This window comes from Fusarium phalaenopsidis, assembly GCF_050370095.1.
Source record: "Fusarium phalaenopsidis strain FUZ10S chromosome Unknown contig_32288, whole genome shotgun sequence".
NCBI lineage: Eukaryota > Fungi > Ascomycota > Sordariomycetes > Hypocreales > Nectriaceae > Fusarium > Fusarium phalaenopsidis.
Window position 1 is genome coordinate 1,013,473 of NW_028145412.1, and position 20,925 is coordinate 1,034,397.

At 51.2% G+C, this 20,925-nt stretch overlaps 8 protein-coding genes and 1 non-coding gene across 9 annotated transcripts; 2 read left to right on the plus strand and 7 right to left on the minus strand.

The window, feature by feature from the left end:
- Positions 1–160: 160 nt before the first annotated feature.
- Positions 161–2,058, minus strand: LRP88_03902 (2OG-Fe(II) oxygenase; the record flags this gene model as incomplete). The annotated part of the gene is made up of 4 exons (XM_083240503.1): positions 161–334; positions 412–689; positions 828–1,212; positions 1,264–2,058. 4 exons carry the CDS (start codon positions 2,056–2,058, stop codon positions 161–163), a joined length of 1,632 nt encoding a protein of 543 aa, XP_083103793.1.
- Positions 2,059–2,769: 711 nt separating this feature from the next.
- On the plus strand, positions 2,770–2,885 carry LRP88_03903. Its single transcript, XR_014475163.1, has one exon. It is a non-coding gene; the product is annotated as a 5S ribosomal RNA (ribosomal RNA).
- A 1,437-nt stretch (positions 2,886–4,322) lies between these two features.
- Positions 4,323–5,516, minus strand: LRP88_03904 (uncharacterized protein; the record flags this gene model as incomplete). The annotated part of the gene is made up of 1 exon (XM_083240504.1): positions 4,323–5,516. One exon carries the CDS (start codon positions 5,514–5,516, stop codon positions 4,323–4,325), a length of 1,194 nt encoding a protein of 397 aa, XP_083103794.1.
- A 1,573-nt stretch (positions 5,517–7,089) lies between these two features.
- LRP88_03905 (uncharacterized protein) lies at positions 7,090–7,401 on the minus strand (the record flags this gene model as incomplete). Its single annotated transcript, XM_083240505.1, has 2 exons — positions 7,090–7,284; positions 7,342–7,401. 2 exons carry the CDS (start codon positions 7,399–7,401, stop codon positions 7,090–7,092), a joined length of 255 nt encoding a protein of 84 aa, XP_083103795.1.
- Positions 7,402–8,260: 859 nt separating this feature from the next.
- LRP88_03906 (uncharacterized protein) lies at positions 8,261–10,027 on the minus strand (the record flags this gene model as incomplete). The annotated part of the gene is made up of 3 exons (XM_083240506.1): positions 8,261–9,284; positions 9,335–9,760; positions 9,810–10,027. The coding sequence occupies 3 exons, from the start codon at positions 10,025–10,027 to the stop codon at positions 8,261–8,263; spliced, it is 1,668 nt and encodes a 555-aa protein (XP_083103796.1).
- A 1,321-nt stretch (positions 10,028–11,348) lies between these two features.
- LRP88_03907 (uncharacterized protein) lies at positions 11,349–12,002 on the minus strand (the record flags this gene model as incomplete). The annotated part of the gene is made up of 1 exon (XM_083240507.1): positions 11,349–12,002. One exon carries the CDS (start codon positions 12,000–12,002, stop codon positions 11,349–11,351), a length of 654 nt encoding a protein of 217 aa, XP_083103797.1.
- A 3,323-nt stretch (positions 12,003–15,325) lies between these two features.
- Positions 15,326–16,656, minus strand: LRP88_03908 (triose-phosphate transporter family-domain-containing protein; the record flags this gene model as incomplete). Its single annotated transcript, XM_083240508.1, has 4 exons — positions 15,326–15,371; positions 15,422–15,612; positions 15,666–16,295; positions 16,351–16,656. The coding sequence occupies 4 exons, from the start codon at positions 16,654–16,656 to the stop codon at positions 15,326–15,328; spliced, it is 1,173 nt and encodes a 390-aa protein (XP_083103798.1).
- A 1,257-nt stretch (positions 16,657–17,913) lies between these two features.
- Positions 17,914–19,026, minus strand: LRP88_03909 (uncharacterized protein; the record flags this gene model as incomplete). Its single annotated transcript, XM_083240509.1, has 3 exons — positions 17,914–18,283; positions 18,334–18,846; positions 18,899–19,026. The coding sequence occupies 3 exons, from the start codon at positions 19,024–19,026 to the stop codon at positions 17,914–17,916; spliced, it is 1,011 nt and encodes a 336-aa protein (XP_083103799.1).
- Positions 19,027–19,786: 760 nt separating this feature from the next.
- Positions 19,787–20,913, plus strand: LRP88_03910 (uncharacterized protein; the record flags this gene model as incomplete). Its single annotated transcript, XM_083240510.1, has 2 exons — positions 19,787–19,863; positions 19,917–20,913. The coding sequence occupies 2 exons, from the start codon at positions 19,787–19,789 to the stop codon at positions 20,911–20,913; spliced, it is 1,074 nt and encodes a 357-aa protein (XP_083103800.1).
- Between the last annotated feature and the right edge of the window lie 12 nt (positions 20,914–20,925).

Here is a 20,925-nt window from a genome sequence, read left to right on the forward strand (position 1 = left end):
TCTGATAGTAGTTCATCCAGTAATGATATCTCCTAATCTGAGCCCTTCTTTCTGCAAAAAGTACCCTTTACCTCTGGTCCTCATGCTTTTGTAGTGGTTGGATTTCGTACAAGCTTTCGCAATCAGTCCCCACGTCGCCATCAGATGGTCATACACAGCCCTACATGCCATCGTCAAAAGGGTACGGCGGGTGCTCATCCCAGTCAGCCTCGTTCACCCCAGATGAATCAAAAGGTGTCTTCAATGCCATCCTCCCATTCTCGGTGTACTTTGGAACCCCGACGATTATCGCACAGAGCGAGTAGGCAAGATCGGTGCCGGGCTCGTTTCCATACTACTTCCAGTTAGAAATACTAGCTACAGTGCAGGCGGTCATCAAATCCTTGATTTGCTATCGGGAATTAAACTCACAGTCACATAAGCAAACGCTGCTTGCGCAGTGCGTTCGTCGGCTTCGTTCAACCAGACTACATCTTCCATAGAAAGCTTCTCAAGGCCCCAGACCCTATTGAGAAGGTCTTTCCAATCCTCCTCCTGGTCGATAGTCCAGTCGAACTTTTCTAGGGGAAACTTGGTGCCAATATGACTGGGCTTGCAACGTCTTTCGAAGGGATCGGTGATCAAGACTGGTCGCAGGCATACGCCGCACCCGAGACGTTGAAAGGCTTGCCAAACGTTCATATCAACACCTTTCAAGGTATCGGTTAAACATGCCTTTGAAAAAGTGTGAGGATAGGTGTGGGTGGTGTAGAAGCCAAGAAAACCGCCTGGAACTTGTCAGAACGCATAGTTGCGGGGTGAAGACGGAGACAGGGACAGATATTTACCATCTGGCAAGAACTCCTTGTCGCTAATAAGTTCTCCAAGGTGCCTGAAAAGAGGCGTGTGGCCAATGCTAAGGGCATTGGGGTGATTTGACAGCTGGCCATCTCCTCGAGTAACGTACAGGTTGTACGTAAGGGTGATGCGGTGACCCGAAAATACCTCACACACCTCATGCTCGCAGTCGCTGTAGAATGCAGCCCATTGAATCCGCGGCCCTTCGGAATCCACGTTGTCCCAGTCAAAGTGCATGAGTTGATCTTCCTGACGGACTTCCAAGGCACCGCCCTTGTGTCGAGCAGGCAAACAAACCACCAGCGATCCGATTTGAGAATGGGAGCGAGGAGTGTCGAGATGAGAGCAGAAGTGACCAGATGGTCCAGTATACACCTTGACTGAGGTTAGCTGAGGTATCACAGAAGTTGGCTAGCGGAGACAGACATTGAGCTTGTACAGTTCTGCCTTGAGCGTCCTCTGTTTCTCCGAAAGCGGGTTTGGGAGGAGGAGCTGAGACACGGCACTGATCATGCCTGAGGTGTAGGGGCAAAAGCTGGTGGTGAAGCGGGAGGGCTCCATCTTGGAAGCTTTGCGGTAGCTCTCATCGTATACATGTTCTCCTCCACGGCCAAAGGATGCAGGTTCCATATCGGCAAGCAGGCGATCGAGGTTGTCCGCGGTAGACTCCTCGATAGGAAAGCTCAGCTTGCAATGGGCGGCGGGAGTCATGGAATCTCGGGGGTCCCATCGCAGGGTGACGGGTGGGTGAGGGGGTGCCGACGGAGCAGTGCTTGAGCTTGAGCTTGAGCTTGAGACACAACTGGAGTCGGAGGCTGAACTCGATGGGGGGGTTTCGTCTGCGGATGGCTCTCTCTTTGGTGCATCGACCTCGGGAGTGTCAGCTATGATTGGTATCGCTCCGCCACAGGCGAAGAGGGCATCTTTGCAGTGTGACTTGAGCCACTGCTGAAGCTGGCTGAGTGAACCGCCATGGTCTTGGTCGTCGCTGCTGGTCTCTTCGTGGGAGGTGCTCTGGTTATAATCTTGACTCTCGTTCTCGCTCTCGCTCTCGTATTCTTCATCATGAAGAGACCATCCGACAGGATACTTGCGTTGTCGGCGGATCGGCGAGGGGGGTGCACTTTCACCGTCTTGGCCCAGCCCCCTAGATTGTGAAGTTGAGTCAGGCGCATCCGCCTCGGGAGTGTAAATTGGGTTAGAGGGAGAATCTGACGCCATGATGCAGCGGTCTCTCACGATTTCCAATAGATGAAAAAGAAGTAGAAAGGAAGGGTAGAATGGAAGGGAGCAAGATGCAGTAATCTGATTGTGGAGTTGTTGATGTAAGTGCCTCAGGTAGAGAGGCATGCTGTGCGACGGCACAGATGCCATCCATTGGACGTTCGGTGGAGCTCGTCCAGGCACCAGTCCAGGCTGTCGGTCACCCCTGCCCGTAATTCGCTTTTTGGCGTTCTAGGCGGTCATCACTGGGCATTAGGACAGCAATCACAAACAGCACCTCTGTTCGAGATAGCTGTGGTATTTTTAGACAATTCAAGCTTTCTATACATTCGGCTGAAGCATTGAAGGTGTTGCTCCTTTTCTTGGACGAAATGCCCGAGCTGAAATGTAGACCGGGTCATCTTCTACATCTTCATCCAGGGCGAACTTCACCAAACATGAGATTTACGGCCATCAGAGGCAAGTACCGATTCCATATAACCGGGATTGAGAAACTTGAACTGCTAACGGTCTGCCTTAGTCTCAAGCTATCTACGCCATAGTTCGCGGCTCTGTATCAGATAGTGGCGGGGCTCACTGTCCACTGTTATCCACTGATGACAACAAGCCAGGCTGGGAAGAGGACTAATATTGTAAGATACTCTCGGGCGTGTTTAAATCGCCGTCAAGGCAACATTGATATGGCAACTGTCGCCGGAGCTCGAGCACATACGACCATAGCTCGTAGAGAATACGGGGTCCCGTCCGCTCCCCCAGAGTCAAGCTGCGAAGCGCCAGATTAGTAGTTGGGTCGGTGACGACCAGCGAATCCCCGGTGTTGTATGTTCCTTTTGCTTCATGATCTTTTTGGCAGCAGTGATATCTGTGCTCTTTTCTGGGCGGCTGACGTTGGGCCCTAACAGTTGGCAATCTCGTGTGGTACTTGACAGGGCCGTGTCAGTACGATGTTTTTTCTTTGTCCCGGATATTATCGTTTCATGGCCGTCAATTTCCTTGCAGAAATGCTTTATTGACTCAGAAAGGCCCATCAGTTGCGTAGTGACTGCTGTCAAGGGCACGTCCTGGTGTTAAATGCATCAGAAGGCATACCTCATGCCTATCAAGCAGTGGAATACGATGTACTTTGTGCCACTGGCAAACTTGCCATTGCTGGGCTAGTTTCTGTGAAAAAGAGCTCTTGCTTCGTTAGACATCCTGGTCGTCAATCCAAACCCTCATCTCCTAATTAATCCCCCCATGCAACCACTATCGTCCCTCAATCCTTCACGACGCCCAATTGGCACAGCCATCCCAAGCCCAAAGTAATCAAGGCATATAGTAACAAAGGCCGCTGTCGCAAAAGCAAGAGCCTGTTGAGCAGATCTCATAATCCCAACAATCGCTGTCTGTGGCGCAATTCATTTCCTGCCCAGGGCCCGCGACTGAGGAAGTAGAAGAGGTAGCAGAGGTCGTGGAAGATTCAGAAGTTGTTGTTGTGGTGAACAAGGTCGTAGACACGGAAGCAGAGAGTGATGTCTCAGTAGAGACCGAGGTGATCAAGGTGGTGGATGGGCCGGGTGGGTAGCAGTCTTTGGCATTGGCATGGACAGCGCCAATGGCGACAAAAGCAAGGACACCTTGGAGCAGCTTAGGTGAAATCATTTTAACGAGTGACAGTGAGCGGGTGAATGTGAGCGTGTAACACTGGGAAGTGTGGAGAGTTACCCGTTGAGATCCGTGGTCTCTTTAAGACTCTCCCCTCCCCCTTGACCTTATTTTTTAGGCTGTACTATCGGTGGACTAACACGAGCCCATGCGAGATTCACTCCATAAAAAGCCAACAAAACTCCTTGGCTCAGCCTGTTGGCTTCGCCTTGGCACTGCGCTGACCAGCCCCTGCTACGCAGATATCACATCTTGGCTGTTCTGTCAGGGGCAAGCGAGAGGAAAGACGCTCGCTCAGAGGCCTGCCTCCTCATGCCACGACATCCGACGCACACTATCTTTCAATAGTCTCAACTGAAATTTTCAGCTGGGCCCGTAAAGTGGCGAGAAGCCGGGGTCCCTGGCCTGATGTTCAATGCCAAGTCTGTTGGTGGGGAAACTTTGATGCCCCCAGGGTCAAAGGACAGCCGGGTGTCAGACCTGGACCAGGCTCACTATATCAGGACTGTACTTCGTATTCGAGTCATATCACACATGGCGAGAGCAGACAGTCTTCCACAGATTACAAGAGAGCGGCTTACAGGAGGAGATATGCTCTGTGTGCTCCGTGGAGCTTGTCAGACTAGAACAATTGTCTCCGGGCTCTGGTCTGCAAAATGTCCCCTGGCTTCTTGACCGTTGTCAACCGCTCCCATGCCTACCCGAGAATACAAGCCCGTCCTCGAAGTTTCGGATAAGATGAGAAAGTAATCCTTTGTTACAAATATCCAGTTTCCCTTCGAGTTCCATCCTAACCGGTATGGGACTTGAGCGACGAGGAGGAGACACATGTTTCCGTCTGTCCGGCTTGGGGAATCCCACCAAATGTCCTCGATGGTTGTTGAAGACGAGTTGAACGGAATCAATCTACCAAAGAGTTTCAGGTGTGTTTCCGCGACCTGTGAAGTAAGCTCTTCGCCTTTCCATTTAACAAACACCTTGTTGACATTTATCACCATCTCGGTTCTCTTCGGAGACCGAAAACATCTTCGGTGCTCAGTGTCGAACGTAACGGGTCCAGCAAACCCCATCCAAGACCAAGAGGGGATCGACTCGAGCTCAACAGCTTCAGTGCGGCCACTAGGCTCACGAGCTCTCCAAAGCAAGCCGGCATGAAAATCCCCCTCCCACAACCCTAGTAGAGGATCATCATAGAGGAGATACTTGAAGTGTGTCGTGGCTCCAGCAAGGGCAAGTGTTTTGCCCTTGGCCTTGGATAGTAATCTGCCGGAGTAGCCTTGGGCGATAGCGTCCCAGTCTTCGTAGAGACCTTGTCGAGGGTTCATTCGTGTTAATGGCGCGAAGGGCTGTTTGATCCTGTCTTTGTTCAGGACGACCAGGCCGCCCTCACTGGAAACCTGGGTCATGCATTCCCAGATCAGCTGCTTCTTGCAGAAATAGACCATCCTTTGAGACAAGATGCCTTCTTGGAGCACCCATCCTCGTTGATTCAGCGGCGCCGAGTTGACCTCCTTTTCAAAGTCCGTCTGTATGGACTCCAGAAATGCGTAACCTGCCCTACCCCAGTGTCTGAACCGACTGGCGCTGAACTTCTGGAGAAGATTGCTCGGATAAAGCATGCCTCCTTCACAGTCGACTGAGTCTGTGGCTGCAAGAGTAATCATGGCATTTCGATAGTAGTCGGCCATCTTGCCAGCTTCGGATTCAAAGTCACCATCGTCACCTTGTTCAATGCAGAGGGCGTCAATCCACAAGTAGCGTATGCCGAGTCCCCTCGTGATAGCGATCGCATCTGTGAATGCTTTGTGCATGATTTCCCCCTCGAGCCAGAGAGACTTCTTTCGGTCCTCAAGATTATTTGGAGTTGTTTTAGTGGATAAAATGTCATTGCCTGAAGAGTCTCTTCCCCAGCAGTAGCTCAAGGCAGCGTATTGCCCCTTTTCGTACTTGCTTGGTTCATATAGAACCATCGATTCCACATTAATGGCTCTTTTGGGCAAGATTGATTCTGCATCCAATCTGCAAGTCTTGTGAGAGTGGCGACACTCTGCGAGCTAGCTTCCAATCATGTTGAGTCTTTCATAGAGATTGGAGTCCTGCTGTGTCCAGATGGTTCTATTCTGAATTCTTCTCAAGTCTGCAGGAACGATGTCAGGGTACCTTGTAAAGTTGAACATGAACAAAGCACTTACAAGAGGTGCCTTCATAAATAACTCCCACAGCTCTTCCCTGTCGCCGATTTCCGGCGCCTCCAGTACTTGGCTGTAGAAACCGGAATGGCACTTGCTCCGAGAAATGAGGCTGAAATGATAAGGGCTCGATGGTGATGGCGCTTGCTTTCAGGGCTTCTCTAAATCCTTGGGACCATCCCGCAGCCACAATGGTTTGATTCGGTTGCTCAATCACTGGTTTAGCTCCTTCCATAGCGCTGCAAAGCAGTCGACATAGCGGGCATCTGGTGGAATTTGTGAGCTCTTCAATCGATAAATGATGAGCTCGCTTCTCCAAGCCTTGATTCAACAACAATTCGCTGCATACTTTGCATAGATTTTCGCCAACTGGAACGTCGATCACGCTGTCGACCATGCTGTCTGGTCGCTGATGATGTTTGTGTCCGCGGAAATTCTGGTTGCTGTGTTTCGCAGATACACCCTAGGCACTCCAACGGGAGAAACACTAGGAACATCTAATAATTAATGCCTGACAAGTGCGTAAAGTTGAAATACCAACATGGAAAGCAGGCAAAATGGAGGGCATGAGGGATTTTATCTCTGCTCGTATGTCAGAACTCTCTAGCAAATAGAAGCTCGCCACATGCTCGAATGCCCAGATCACCAATGATCTGACCAATTTTTGGCGTAAACCTCAGCTCAACAACGGGTGGGTGACATATAAGAAGATCACGTCAACTAGGCTGGCATTATTCAATTTTGTATCCAATTATTTGTATATTTAAGTAATATAAACAAAGAGTCGTGGGCGATGCCATCGCTGCCGCTTGCGGCTACGCAGAGCGCAAGTTGGGATGTGTGTCATGCACCCTGTCAAGGAATAGGGTGTAGGCAACGCCACATTCTTAACACTTACGTGCGAAGACAGTGAGGTAGCAATGGAAGGTTGTTTGTCGCAGAATTCCACGTCACAGCTCACTGTCTGTCTAGGCCAAGTTGACAGTTGCCGATACACTGTTCTGCTCCCTTATCCAAGATGATCCATCGTATACTACCATCATTCACGTCTCTTACGTTATTATCTCTCACTCTTCATGTGTGTAACCCTTGGTGGCATAATATCATTCCTGGACTGCTCAACAGCCAGCATGAAAGACTCTTTCCTTACGAAAAGACCAAACACTGTGATGGGCCTCGACTTCATGTCCCTGTCCTAATAGTCATCCTCATCTGATCCCTCATAATCGTCCTCCTCATCGTCGTCCTCGTCCTCGTCCTCATCATCATCTGATCCTTCCTCCATGTATTCGTCGTAGCAATCATCGTGGTAGTGATACAAAGACGGCCCGTTATCGAACCACATTTCTTCAATCCAATGCTCTTCACCAGCTTCAATATCCTCCTCACACTAGAGAAGCACAGCAGGTCAGTTTTTCACTGGATGAACGATCATGACTATACTCACCCACGCACATTCGTGGTCGCTGTTGTCAAAAGTCATTTTGTAGTATTCGCGTTCGCTCATGGTCGTTTGTTTGAGGCAAGAAAGGAGGGTAAGCTTGCGTGTAGTGGTACTGGAAATTTCCGCTCTGTTGACCCTTGTGGGTGGTCTAGGATGGCTTGGAAGCTGGAGGCCTAACATGGGCCTGGGAACAGGCTCTGTTCTTATACATGTCAGCATCATGTGCTGGGCTGCCAACTACGGAAAGCACTCCTTTTAGAAATCAGGCCATGGATTCCATTCGAAACCGCCAGCTTCGGTATTGCCCAATCTTCGAGAGTCTAACAATGCAGTGAAGGTTTTATCATCCAATTGCATGGGAGAATCTATGCGCTCTGCGATTGCCTCACGTCTGCCTCATCGGTGGCGAACCATTCTTCAACTCCACAATAGGCAATTCGTCACGAGAGGGAGCTGAAAAGCCTTGGAAAATCATGACTCACGGCGTAAGCTGCAGTTGGCTGCACTTTTCTATGATACGTGGTGATGTTCAGTGCACGCAACTGTGTGGCTCCTCCGCCTAATTTAGCAGCGCTTAGATGGGCGCTTAGATGGGCACCCAGCACAAATACCAGCCAGGCTAATGGCCGAGAATACAGGCCCGAGGCTGGGAGAAATGACACGCGAATGGAAAAGCAACTGTTTCTTTAATGTCTAAAGCTAGTATTAAAAGAAAGGGAAAAGGACGGGGTGGAAGACTTTTATGTCAAAACTTCAGCACAATTCGCTGATTATCTAGCCAATTCTTGCCATCAAACCGATCTCAATAGCGGGTGGATGGCACACGAAATGGACTAATTTAGAAACTACATCAACCAGGCACTATTCAATTTTTCATCCAACTCTTCGCACATGTAATCATCGAAAACCAAGCGTCCAAGCTTCAGTTGACCACCAGATAATGGTTTCCTTGCACCGAATCCTTAGGCATCGTCCACTCCTTGTACACCTTGTCAAGTCGACTCTTGAACATCTCCTCCACCTGCTTCCTCCTGATATTGCCCTTCGTTGCCGTTCGTGGCAGTGTTCCTCGAGGAACGATCAAGATGAATCGTGCGTCGTCGATGCGCTCGTGCATATACCTCCGTTTGTGGAAGGGATTGATCCGGAAGAGAACCTCGTTCTTGATCCTCCAGAGTCCTATTTCCGAGTCGTGCTCCTCAGGTCCGATGGATGCACCTTCTCTGAGTTCGACGATCATCGAGGGGGAAGGTCGACCAGCACCCACGACAACGACAGCGTCAATGAGATCGTCTCCACAGGTTTCCATGGCGTTCGCCTCGATTGAACCTGTATCGCATCGAAGAGCCATGGCCATCTTGATCCAGTCATCATTGCGTCCTTTGGCCACGAACTGACCAGGCTTCACTTCCACAAAAAAATCCCCTGTACGGAACTTCCCGTCCTCGGAGCTCCGCAAGGAGACGTCCGGACAATCGGCCGATTCAGGAACTACTACGAGTTCAAGCAGCTGCTCATCCATATGTGTGTCCTCCTCTAACGGCACATACTCATAGGTGGAGCCGGGGAGAGTCGTCAGATAAGATGGGTTTGTGGTGTCCTGAGAAATCATCATGACGCCCACTTCGGTGGAACCAAAGACATTGACAAGATGGAGGCCTTGACTGCATGCCCAGGCCTCATCCGTAGGGTCCAAGGCTGATCCACCGTACATGATGTACTCTAGCCCCTGGAGAGCTTTGAGCAAGGACGCGTCTCGGCGGGCTTCGTGAAGAACGTTGGACAAGAAGGCGGGGAACATGTTCAACCTAGTGAGTCCGCATTGGTCGATTATCTGTCGGAGCTCGTCATTCGAGTACGGTATCTCGCTCGGGAGCACGAAACAACTTCCACGGCAAATGGCGTCGATGAGGAGCATGGTACTGCCAATGTGACTGAAGCTTCCACTACAGGCCTGTCAGAACAGTGAACTCGCTGGACCTCCAACGAGACTTACATGGAAACCTGGACCCGTTGCGGTCTTGTGGAAGGAAGTATCTCGTCGACACGTGCCGTCTTGCTGATGACACAGTCGAACCATTTCGCAGTCAGTGGCACAAGCTTCGGGATACCGGACGTCGAACCCGATGTATGATAGATCATGATGATGTCTTCAGCCTGTAGTGGCATCTTCAGGTGAGGCAGCGGCAGGTGATCATACTTGGAGGTGAGAATGTCTTCAGCAGGGTAGGCCTTCACAGGGCTGTCGGCCACAACTGATTGGAAGCTGGCATCGTGGATCAGAACTGCAGCCTGTGACTTTTTGAGAAGATGGTAGACAACAGATGGATCCGTCATCTTCAAAGAGACGAGCTGTGGGATGAAGCCAGCTCTGTAGATGCCCCATATGTTGACAAGATCCGTGTAAGACGAGCCTTTCAGCCTGAGACGACAGTTAGACAGAGGCCGAAGCGGCGGTTTGCTATACTTACCATAGTCCAATAACAGATCGCTGCTTGATGCCTCTTTCCAGAAACTCATTGGCCCAGTACCTGGCACAAGCCTCGATGTCCTTGGTGAAGTTAGTGAAGGTGATATCCTTCCAAGACAGTTCTGCCGCCCCTTCTTTAGGGATTCTCAGTGCTGTCACGGATGGATAGTCCCTTGTGCTAGCGTAGAGAGCAGCAAGAGGTGTTTGATAGGTAGTCATTTTGGTATAGTCAATTGAGAAGAAGATGCTTGCTTTCGCAGTTCAGATCAGAGAAGGACGTCGATGTGAAACGTGACGAGCGTGCACTTATATGGTTGTCCGCCCCGTAGTACCAGGATGGGGCCTGTAGGTCGCCCCAGTTCTCCATTTCTATATCTCGACCATACTGGAGGGCCACTCACTTTCCTGTGTCTGACGTGTCTTACATAGGAAATTGGTCAAGGCCTAGACTCCATCGAATACTGGTGATTGCCGTGTAAGCTCACGCAACCCTCCATCTAAGGAAATAACACGGCCTCAAACTCGATAATCCCCGAAAAACTCAAATATCTACCGAATCATCCGCGTCAAGAACGGACTTAACAAGGTGTATTCGGGATAACGGATAAAACGGCGTCCGTAGGGCACAGGGCTGACAGCGGTTTAAACCTTGCTCACGTAATTGTGTGGAAGGAAACTCTCGCGCTTGTCATCGAAGGAGGTGATGATAGGGTGGAAGCTAGGGAGTCTCGGGAGGGGGTTGCTAAGCTTAGAAGAGGGGATTTGTTTGGTTCCGTTGAGGGGCGGTGAGTTTCGTAGGTATTCGTGTTGATCGACGAGTTATTCACGTGGGTGGTATTACGTATGGTTTCATGAGTCAGAGACGCTTGCAATAGCCTCGACAAAAGTCCTGGGAGATCTATGAAATAGGGTCACTTTGCACTGTGTTTACCTTCAGATTGCGGCTATGCAGCCGTCTTATCCATCTCCCTCATCGATTTGGAATCATTTCTTTGAAGTTCGACCTGTTCCGTCACACCCAAGGAAAGATACACTGGTGAGAGTCTTGGTGGAAGTATCAGGAGGCGGGCAAGCCAGAACTCCAACAAACGTTTTAGCACGATTACACCAAACCGCTTACTTACAGGACAGGAGAAATTAAGTCAACTCTTAGTGGTAGAATAGACCGTCACATGCAGACTCGTGTTACCGATATTATTGGTGGGAGAGGGGTGATGTATGTCTGGCTGACGTGAACACGAGAGAACCCGTGACACAAAGCTGCTCCGCCTCAACTGGAGATCAAATGAAGGCCCTCTAAAAGTTTAATGGGAGCCAATATCAGGATTGAATGGTCTAATAATATCACAACGGGCGCAGACATACCACCGCAACCCCAGTCACCAAGGTTCGCGCGGAATTGCTTCGAACGACAGTTTCATGATTCATAAGGCCGGCTGGGACACATCAAACTCACCAATACTCAAGAATCCTCATAGCCAAGTGTGAGGATTAATGTTTCATTGCTTTCATTTCGACTTTGGGTCGGGAAATCAACAATCTACCCAGCAGTGTACAATATCCATTTTATCAACCCCGGCTCATCGGACTTCTTGGGTTTCTTATGCTTGTGTCTTCCAGACTTCTTCTTCACTGGCTTATACTCCATTTCCCACTCTGGAATCCACCTTGGGCTCTCGCGCAGCATGGGCATATATGGATCGGGGTATAGTGACATGAGGAACCTTCTGTCGCCCTCAGATAACACCCAGGCGTGGGGGACAAACATCATGCCGTCTCGGGTGTCTTCTGGGGCGATAGGGTAATGCATGATGGACTCTGGGTCATAAGGGAGGGGCTTTGTACCTCGAACAAAGCTTCGGTCGTAGTTCTTGTAGATCTGCGCACATTTCCACCCCGTCTTTCTTTGGATTTCGCGGTAGTTCCAGACAGCTGGACAATCAGGATGTTGATGTTCATGCACCATACCCAGTGAGTGTCCAACTTCGTGTAAGATATCAGCTTGCCTCAGGAGGCGTCGCCGAGGGCCCGGTAGACCGGCGATGTGTCGGTACATGTTGAGCCACAAGGTTGGTCCGTTTGGATTCTTCTCGGCTTCCGTTCCAAGACAGGAGCTTGATTGGGTGCCGAAAGAGATTCGGATATCAGAGGGCCCAAGATCGTCTGGGTGGAGAAACTCGAATTTTATCCGCATCGGAATGGTATTGTAGTGTGTATTCACGAGATTCGTGACAAATTCCCGATCGGAAGTGCTCCCATTGAGAAAGCGTACTCTCAGGCAACGTTTCTCGGGAGGCCAGACGAAAGAGCTCGGGGTTACCCCATTCAATATGTCGTTGGACACTGCGCCTTGTAGCGTGTCGGTAAATTCGCTATCGTTGCTGGAAGCACCCTGTGTACAGCCCCAGCCGACGCCGTAGTGGTTGCTAGTTGAACCCGCCTCCTCAACTTGGAGGTGTGCGGGATCGTTGTGCTGTGCCGCCCCATGTTCAAACCCGTCAACTAGGTAATCCATAACATTCGCATTGTGTCGATAATGGTTATGGCTCCGCGGGGCATGGTACATGGCGATCAGGGTTGCTGGTGGCAATGTAATGTGGCGGGTTGAAATTGTATGCGATGGAGCAGAGTTTGAAGGGAACAGGGAACAAGCAGCTGTCGGATAACACCCACTCTTGTCATTTACGGCTCGATTACGGGGCGAAAACTCCCTTGGCTGAAGATGCATCTCACATCTCAAGAGCCTTATTCATAGGTGTGGTGGTATTGCATCCTTGACAGCCAATAAGTGCCCTCAGTCTAAAACCAGGCTTCAAAAGACACCAAACAGGCGTCGACACAGCCTCCGACCAAGCTCCTTTTGTCCGCACACGTCGACCTGCATGAGCAAATTACAATCACGAGCGCTGCTGGTCAGCCCACCAGTCGTTCGTCCCGTGCCGCCGGCTTGCGCTTCCGCCCAGTTACAGTGGTCTGTTGGAGTTGTCAGCAGCTCATCACCTATCATTTTCCTTGCCTTGATGTGACAAAGAGTGCATGCTTATTCTCCATGTGCGCCTGGGTCTGAGCGTCTTACTTCTGGTGATGAAATGTCTCAACTATGGCAGCCCGCATACAGTGAAAAGGTCTTAATTTTCGCCCGGCAGATTAATATGCAGATGACCACCCACATTCTTCCAGCGGTCGCCTTGGGCGCGTACCTCGCCAAGTCCATGACCGTCATAGACTGAATCACTGTCTGTATCTTCGTAGCCATCATTTCGATGAGGCTCTCGCAGGCGCCAGCCTAATCCAGGCACCAGAAGATTCACGAACCAACAGCCTTTCCAAACAGTTGATTTACTCACTGACAGCAAGCAGAACCCTGCCGACGCTCCAAGAGCCCAGTCTCGGCATCTTGGCTCATAACTTGACGAATGATTTGGCGGTAAAATGTGTCATAGGGCTTGTTCGGCTCAAGTTACTCATGGAGACGACCGCATATAACGGCCAGTTCCCCAGCTTCATCGACTACTGCCAATACGCGACGACTGACAGATAATACGAGCCTGGCCAGTGAGCTCAGAGGCAATAGTAAGAGTAGAGGTCAGTGTGTGATTAGTATTAAATGATAATTTTACACGCGACCATTGAAGAGCGGCCACCAGATAGCTATGCCAGAATCAACAGCAAGGCAGGGATAGTCCTCCTGTTTGATAACAACCCCAGCTCTGATAGACGTGATTAGTCATTACGTTATTAATTCATGTTCTCCTACCTTTCGGGGAGTAGTAAGTCATCCAGCCTGGGGAACTCGACTGTTGGTTCCGTACTTCAGGCGACGTAGCCCAGCCAAGACCAAGGTCTACAGAGATTCCGCACCCCACGAATCGAGTTAACCTTCTCAATATCTCGTATTTGTCTCGGTAAAAGGTGTCAACTCTAACCAGCTTGGGCCAAGTTTTCATTCCTACTCACCGGGGGAGAGACATACCAAGCCAGCGCCGGGGATTGTGGAGATGAGCTCATGCCATCGTTTGCCGGGAAAAGCGGAAGCTCTCTTGGCGTATGATTCGATAGTGAATCGTTTTATATTCTATCCGCCTTGATAGTGTCTCTGATTTTGGCCTGAGCCAGGACATGCTCCTTGACGTCGCTGGGGGTGGCCGTGTCACAGGATGGCGAGCATGGGCGAATGACCAACCATCATTTACCCAAGACGACATAATAGTATCTATTGAATGATGAATTCGGTTGAGAATGATTGAACTCACATGATCCGTTTATTCCGTCATGCTACACAAGAGAGAAGATGACAGATATGTGAGAGAGGTGTGCTTGATGTGATGAAATGAACTTAGCTCACACCCTTCTCCACCAAATATCTCGTGGGCCAAGAGCCTATACGTCATCAGAGTGGCCCATCGAACCTTGTCCATGATTAAGATGATAAGATCTTTGACGGTAACCCCATTATGAGCCACATCCGTGTCGCATTTGTTGCGGTCTATGCCGCAGATCTTGGCACCCTAGCTCTCCATTACCGTCCAGCTGTCTATTTATCAGCACGGGTGAATGCCTCCCGTGGCATCTTCTTCTAAAATATCCAACCGGTGTTAATAGAGCGTGTCATCTTGGCATCAGTGGGCCGAGTGGATGTGATGGATTACAGACACTTTCTCAACTTCGAGGAGGTATGCGTGTCTCTTAACACGAAGGCTCGTATTCTTGCCATCTTAAAATAATCTTTCCATAGTTAAGGAAGCCCTCCAAGTCGACTGGATATACTTCCGTTTAGCTCTTTTTGAGGGGGGCAGGTTCACGGCTCCTCGTCTGAGGTTCGGTGAAAGTCAACTTCGAGCTCACTACCCGCTTCACACCGGCGATTATTCCCCTCTCGAAGGGAATTGAGAAAATATAGAACTGGAACAGAAACATTTCTATTCTCATTCTGCTCACTATGCCGATCTGCATGCACCCGACTTGGCGATCAGAGGTGACCTCTCGGGAGTCCAGGGTAACACAGACATGCAGCCAAGAAGAGCCTCATCTGCCACACAAGTCAATGAAATGGCGCCCGCAGCTCTAAGACGTCCCCTTATACTTCTCCATGCAAGGAACTGCTCTCTGGAATCGTGTGGGGTCATCTTTGTCGTCAACTCGTGAATGTGCCCACATACGAGAGCTCAACTTCTGAATGGAGGGGCCTGGAGCATCTGGTGAATCCTGCTGCCGAGCATATCCCCAACGGTGAGATGCGATCATCATATCATTGGACCAATGGGTTGATGCCAGCTGCGTCTAGTATTGCCAGCTTTCAAAAGTGATAGGACAAGACTTCAACCCTGGGCAAGTCACAAGCCTTGACGATGTGCACATATGGTCAGAACTCACTATCCCAGAAAGGATGACATGAATCTATCGTTCTAATCAAATGCTCAACAAACTGTTTTACAATCCCAAGATGCAAAAACTCCAGGTCCCAGTCTCCCAAGCGGTATTCAGACAACCATTTCAACTCCGGCGACCCGTATGCGCTTATTTTGCGGCCTTGGCCTTCTCCCTCAACATGACGGCCGAGTAGCTAACAACCGTTAGTGATGAGATCGATCAGGAGGATGGGAAGATACTCACGCAAAGATTCCAACAAGGGCCATGATCAGGCCAATGACACACTTATCAGCCACGGTTCGGCCAGAGGACATCCAGCCAAGGGCGACAATAATGCATGTCTTGCTGTGGGCGACGACTGTGCTAGTGACAGGTCCCATCTCAGCAACGATGAAGAATTGAGAAACATTGATCAAGACGGCAAAGAAGCCAGACTGGGGTGTGATGTTAGCAGTACTCCTTCACCTGGCAGACTCTGTGCACTCACCAGAAGAATCAGAACCCAGCGGTTCAGTGAAACATCACCCCAGACGGGGAAGGTATCGACAAAGGGAATGACGTAGAGGAGCATGAAAGCAGAGATGGGGGCCTGGTTGAAGAGCAGCTGCATGCTGGTCATGTTCAGGCGTCGTCGGAAGGCCGAGATCCAGACGGTGTAAAGAGACGAGAAGAAGACGCCGAGGAAGGCAAACATGACGCCCAGCTGGGAAGTCGTCTTGATGGTAGTGTTGCTGGTAGGCCTCGAGTCATAGTAAGAGACCATACCGACGCCAATACAGGCGGGAACTAAGGTCAGGCAAGCCTTGAGAGGCAGAGTGACCTTGTACATGACGTAGTCCATGGCGGCAACCGAGGGCGTCATGAGGATGCGCGCAATCTGGTAGAATGCGACGGATGAGTAGGCAAGAGAGAGGTTAGGGAAGACGACGTTGAGGGCCATGGCGATGGACAGGGGCGCCGTGTGGCCAAAAGAAGCCTTCTGAGGCGTGAAGAAGCCGAAGCGCTCTCGTGAGAGGACATAGAGGGCCAGCCAGGTGATGGTGAAGTGAAATGTGGCGAAGGAGAGCTGCACATGCTTGAGTGATTTATCTGAGAAGATGGCTTTGTTTGTGAAGACCTGGTCGAGGTTAGCATGGCGATGTTGAGATGGGAGGTGAAGTGAGGTGACGTACGATCAAGACGGTGGCCAAGACGTTGACCAGTGTCCATACTACCGACTTGAGTGTTTTGGACTTCTTGACGGGCTCTGGCTCTGGCTTCTCTGGCTTCTCGGCCTTTTCTTGGTCACTCGCAAGGAGGGCATCATCCTCCTCATCGTGGTAGAGCTCATCGAGCTCAAACTCACTGGGCGACCTTGTCATGTCGCGGTCATGTTCACTGTGATCAAACAGCGTCGTCTCCTTGGGCGAGGTAGACGAGGATGATGACGACGAGGACGATGAGTCCGCGTACGGCTTGTGGTCGGCTTCCTTGGACATGGTGAATTAGATGCGCGCTGATGAAGACAAGGAACGACTGTAGTTAGGAAACAGCAGATTTCAAGCAGCCAGATGAAAGAACAGTGAAACAGACACAGCAAGCAAGCGTTCTGTCTGGTAAGGCAGAGAGAGGGGATGCTGGAAGGACCGGAGAAGTGGGATAAAGCCCGACTGGGGGGAAGAGAAAGACGCCAGCCGGTCAAGCACCCCTGCCCCTGGAGAAGCAGGTATTCGTATTGCTTACTGGTTCCGCACAAGGAATGGGCGTGGAGTATCGACGACAATCCCAGAGATGAAAGTACCGGTACATGGGCGCAAGAGAATCTTTCTAGCGGCGCCAGGAATGCCTCTCTTTACGCCGCCACCAACAAACCACCCCTGCAGTAGCAACCAACTCTGCTCGTTCCCCTTTTCTTCTTCTTCCCTCTCCCTCTTTTTTCCTTCCTTCTGGCGCAGCCGACAGTTAGTCTCATACGTGCGGGCGGTAAATAGCCAGTCCAGCCCCAAGCCACGGTGGGCCAAGGGAGAGCCGGGCTCCGAGACTATCGAAGGGGCCATTTGCAGATCTATTTGGCGCTAGGCTATCAGCCGGGCATGCGATAGACGAGCTGAAATACGAATGTAGACTAACCCGATGCAAGGGCAAAAAAGTTTGTGTTTCTCTGCCCCTCCTGAGGTTACTGTCTTTAAAGGGGTTGATGGTTCAGGGCTGAGACGAGGTGTGTGGCGGCATCTGCCAAGAGCACATGTGCGTTTTGGCAGTTTGAGGCTCTGGAGAGTTTGACCTTGTCATCATCCCGTCTGCGAGAGAAGGAATGGGACATGCGTGGCTGCGTGTACAGTACAGTACGCGCGCGTGTGCGTGGGTGGCCAATGCACCAATGGGGCCATTGTGCATTGTGATCAACCAATGCAATCGTGCCGATCGGTCGGGAGGGACAGGGCGGTAAAAAGACTGAGTGTTTGAGGGGTCGGGAGGATGAAGCAAACAGCGCAAATCCTTCGGGATGTGGTGGTGTTTGTTTCATCAAGACGAGGCAGACACAGCCTTGTTTGTAACAAAAAGGATTCATGTCATTATTTTTGACTGGGGATATCTAGGTAATACACAGTCTATCCGTACCGGTTACACTTGCTGCTGCTGCTCAAAATAAAACTTACACGAGGGCTGCAGAATGGCTCTACCCCTGCTCACATTCCATGCCCCTCACCCGCACATCACCAAAGCTTGTCTCTGTTGGCAGCGACAGGGCCCAATCAACCCTGCGTGTCAGGGGGACACCTCTCCTTCTCGAGCTTCATGTCGAGAATCATGTGCATCTCGGGACAGTACTCGAGCGCCGCCTTTCGTGTCTCAACGTTGCCCCAGGCTTCCTTATCGAGACCCCTGCCACGGCCAAGGGCGTGGTAGCCCATGGGTTTTTCTGTGACGTTGTTCTGCACCGAGAAAACCTCGTTGGTCAGGTTGGCGAGCTTGGCATCGGGGAGGATGTAGAGACGCTTTCCGAACCAAATATCTTCTTGATCCGTGTTGTTGTAGCGCTTCTGGAAGCCGAGGACTTGCTGGATGGCAGAGACGCGCCGCAGCGAGAGCTTTCCGTAGCCAGCAAAGGCCTTGACGTCGGCTCTTTGAGATTGTTAGCAGGGGTGTCGCTGAAGCGATGGGAGTCATCTTACCTGGCAGCACCAGCCCATGTGTAGTCCAACCAGTCGTTCAAGCTTGACTGCGCATTGGCGCAAAGAATGCTCTCCGAGTCAAAGGTTAAGAGCCACTCAACTCCAGGCAAAAACTCGTTGTAGAATCGCGAATCCGTGTACAGGCGGTTCAGGTCTTCTTCAGTCTTGATGGACCAAGGGCTGGGCAGCCTCATGAGATCAATCTTGCCCAGACCCTGCTGCAGCTGGATGCCGTACTCGCGACCGACAGTGTAGACACTCTTCTTGGATCCGATGAAGACGAATCGCCAATCCGGAGGCACGACGGCGATCATGTGCAAGATCAAGGGGACCAGCAGAGGAAGAGGCTCGGGCTCGATGATGAGAGCGACCTTGGATGTGTTGTAGTTCTTGCGAGGGTCGTCGTTTGGCGCCCAATCGATGCTGACTGAGGGCAGTCTTTGTCGGGCTTCATCGATCTGGGATGTGATTGTGGGTTTGACCTGAGGGACGAGTACGGTCGCAAAGATCCATCTGGAGACTGTCAGTTGCTGCTCGCGATGCCTTCATTTGAAGATCTACTCACGTTGAGATGAGGGAGATCACAATGAGAATGGTAGATCTCGAAATCGTCGTGGGGAGTCTCGACTTGAGGCTCTTGGTTGCCATGACTGGCAAGTCGGCCCATTGCGACAAGTCAACCTGCGGCGCCATGATTGCTTCAATTCACTTGTTCTGAAGATGAAGGAAGTTTGGGATGGAGTTTACAGGTCGCAAAGACCCAAGTTACGCTCCCATCAACCACAATTGAGACCCCCTGCGCCTGGGGTGTGTTATCGGCTCTATATGATGCGATGCCTCAGCGAGCGACAGTGCCCCCTCAGGTACAGTACCTAGGCCCGTTCCGTTGGATCCCCCCTCTGTCGACGTGTAAAAGGGCCCGTAATTTTGCATTCCAGGCTCTTGTCTCTCCCCTGTCTTCAAGGCGGCTAGAGGGGCGGCGCCACTCCACTCCCCCCCAGGCTCTCAAAACGATAGCGCCCATCCCTAGCATGCCTTGTGGAGAGGCGGTCTAGAGCTACTGCGCCAGAGGCAAAACCCTCCGGTTCAGCCGAGCACAGAGGGAGTGCAAGGATGGACGGGATAGTGGGTTGTCTCGAAGCAGGCTGTCAAAAGATGCCAATGTACGGTACAATCTACATGATGAAGGAAATGCCCCCCTTATGTTGGACAGGAGCCCCTGTCGTTTGGAGTGGCCCCCTCTCTCGTCGTCTCCTCTTGGCCGGGTTCTCTCTCTTTGCCGCTTACACCCCAGCTTCGACGAGGGAAGCTGGGCGACGATTCTGAACTGACCTGACTCTTTTACTTCTTTCAAGTTGAAGACCGAATTAATTGACAGACGGCAGCTTCTTCTTTTTTGTCTCGTTTTTGTTGTATTGCTCTTCCCGTCACTCCTTCACCACTGCTAGCAGCCATGAACTTCCTCTCAAAGCAGCGACTGATGTCGCCCAAATTTATGCGCATCTCGATCGGATTGGGTGTTACTTTTGCGTGAGTCTCTTGTCAGAGAGTTGAAGGCATCTAGACTGACCCAATCGTCTCAGAATCATCATCTTTCTCTCAGTCATGGCGGCCGTCGTCCCTCATCCGGCGCTCCCCAAAATCACCCTCACATACGCCAACCAGTCCATCTACAACGAGTCCAAGGTCGCTCTCCTCATTGAGAACCGACCGCAGCCCATCATCGTGCCTCTGATGCTCAAGTTCATGTATCAGATGCCTCCCGACTGGCGCTTCCGCTTCATGGGCTCCCCCGAGTCGGTCGCCTTTGTCAACCAGTCTGCTGCCATGCGCGAGCACGTCAAGTCTGGCAAGGTCGACTTGACCTACATCCCCGCCAACATGAGCACTGCTGGTCAGGAGATGATCAGTCGTTTCTTGACGACGCTGTGGCTATACGATACTGTGCTGCAGCCCGCCGAGATCCTCCTCGTATTCCAGACCGACTCGATGGTCTGCGCCAACAACAAGCGCTCCATGGATGACTTTATTGGCTACGACTGGGTTGGTGCGCCTTGGAGTGTCGGAGGACGTTATGGTGGAAATGGAGGACTCTCGATCCGTCGTGTGAGCCGTATCATCGATATCCTGCGCAACCAGCGTCGCATTGAGGGCAGCCAGCCTGAAGACGTCTGGCTGTCTGAGCGTCTTGGACATCACAATGCTGGCAGCGTCGCCAACGGATCTATATCATCGACCTTCTCTGGAGAGATGAACGGAGGCCCGGCCGAGATTGTGCCTGAGCCTGAATGCGACGCCGACCTCGATGATGATCAGGAGGAGTGCGAATGGGAGAACCTGCGAAACAAGTTGAGCGAGCAAGGTCGACCAGGTGAATGGGTCAAGGGCCTTGACGACTGGAGAAACGGATTCTACGAGCCCATGGGTTATCACATTGGCGGTGCCGGCCAGCTTCACGGCGCTGTCTGGGGACGCAAGGAGAAGCGAGATCACATCTACTCGTACTGTCCTGAGGCGAAGATGGTGTTGAAGATGGACTGGGCAGAGTATATACCAGGCAACTGCGGAGAGTCCTGGTAAAAGATGCGATTA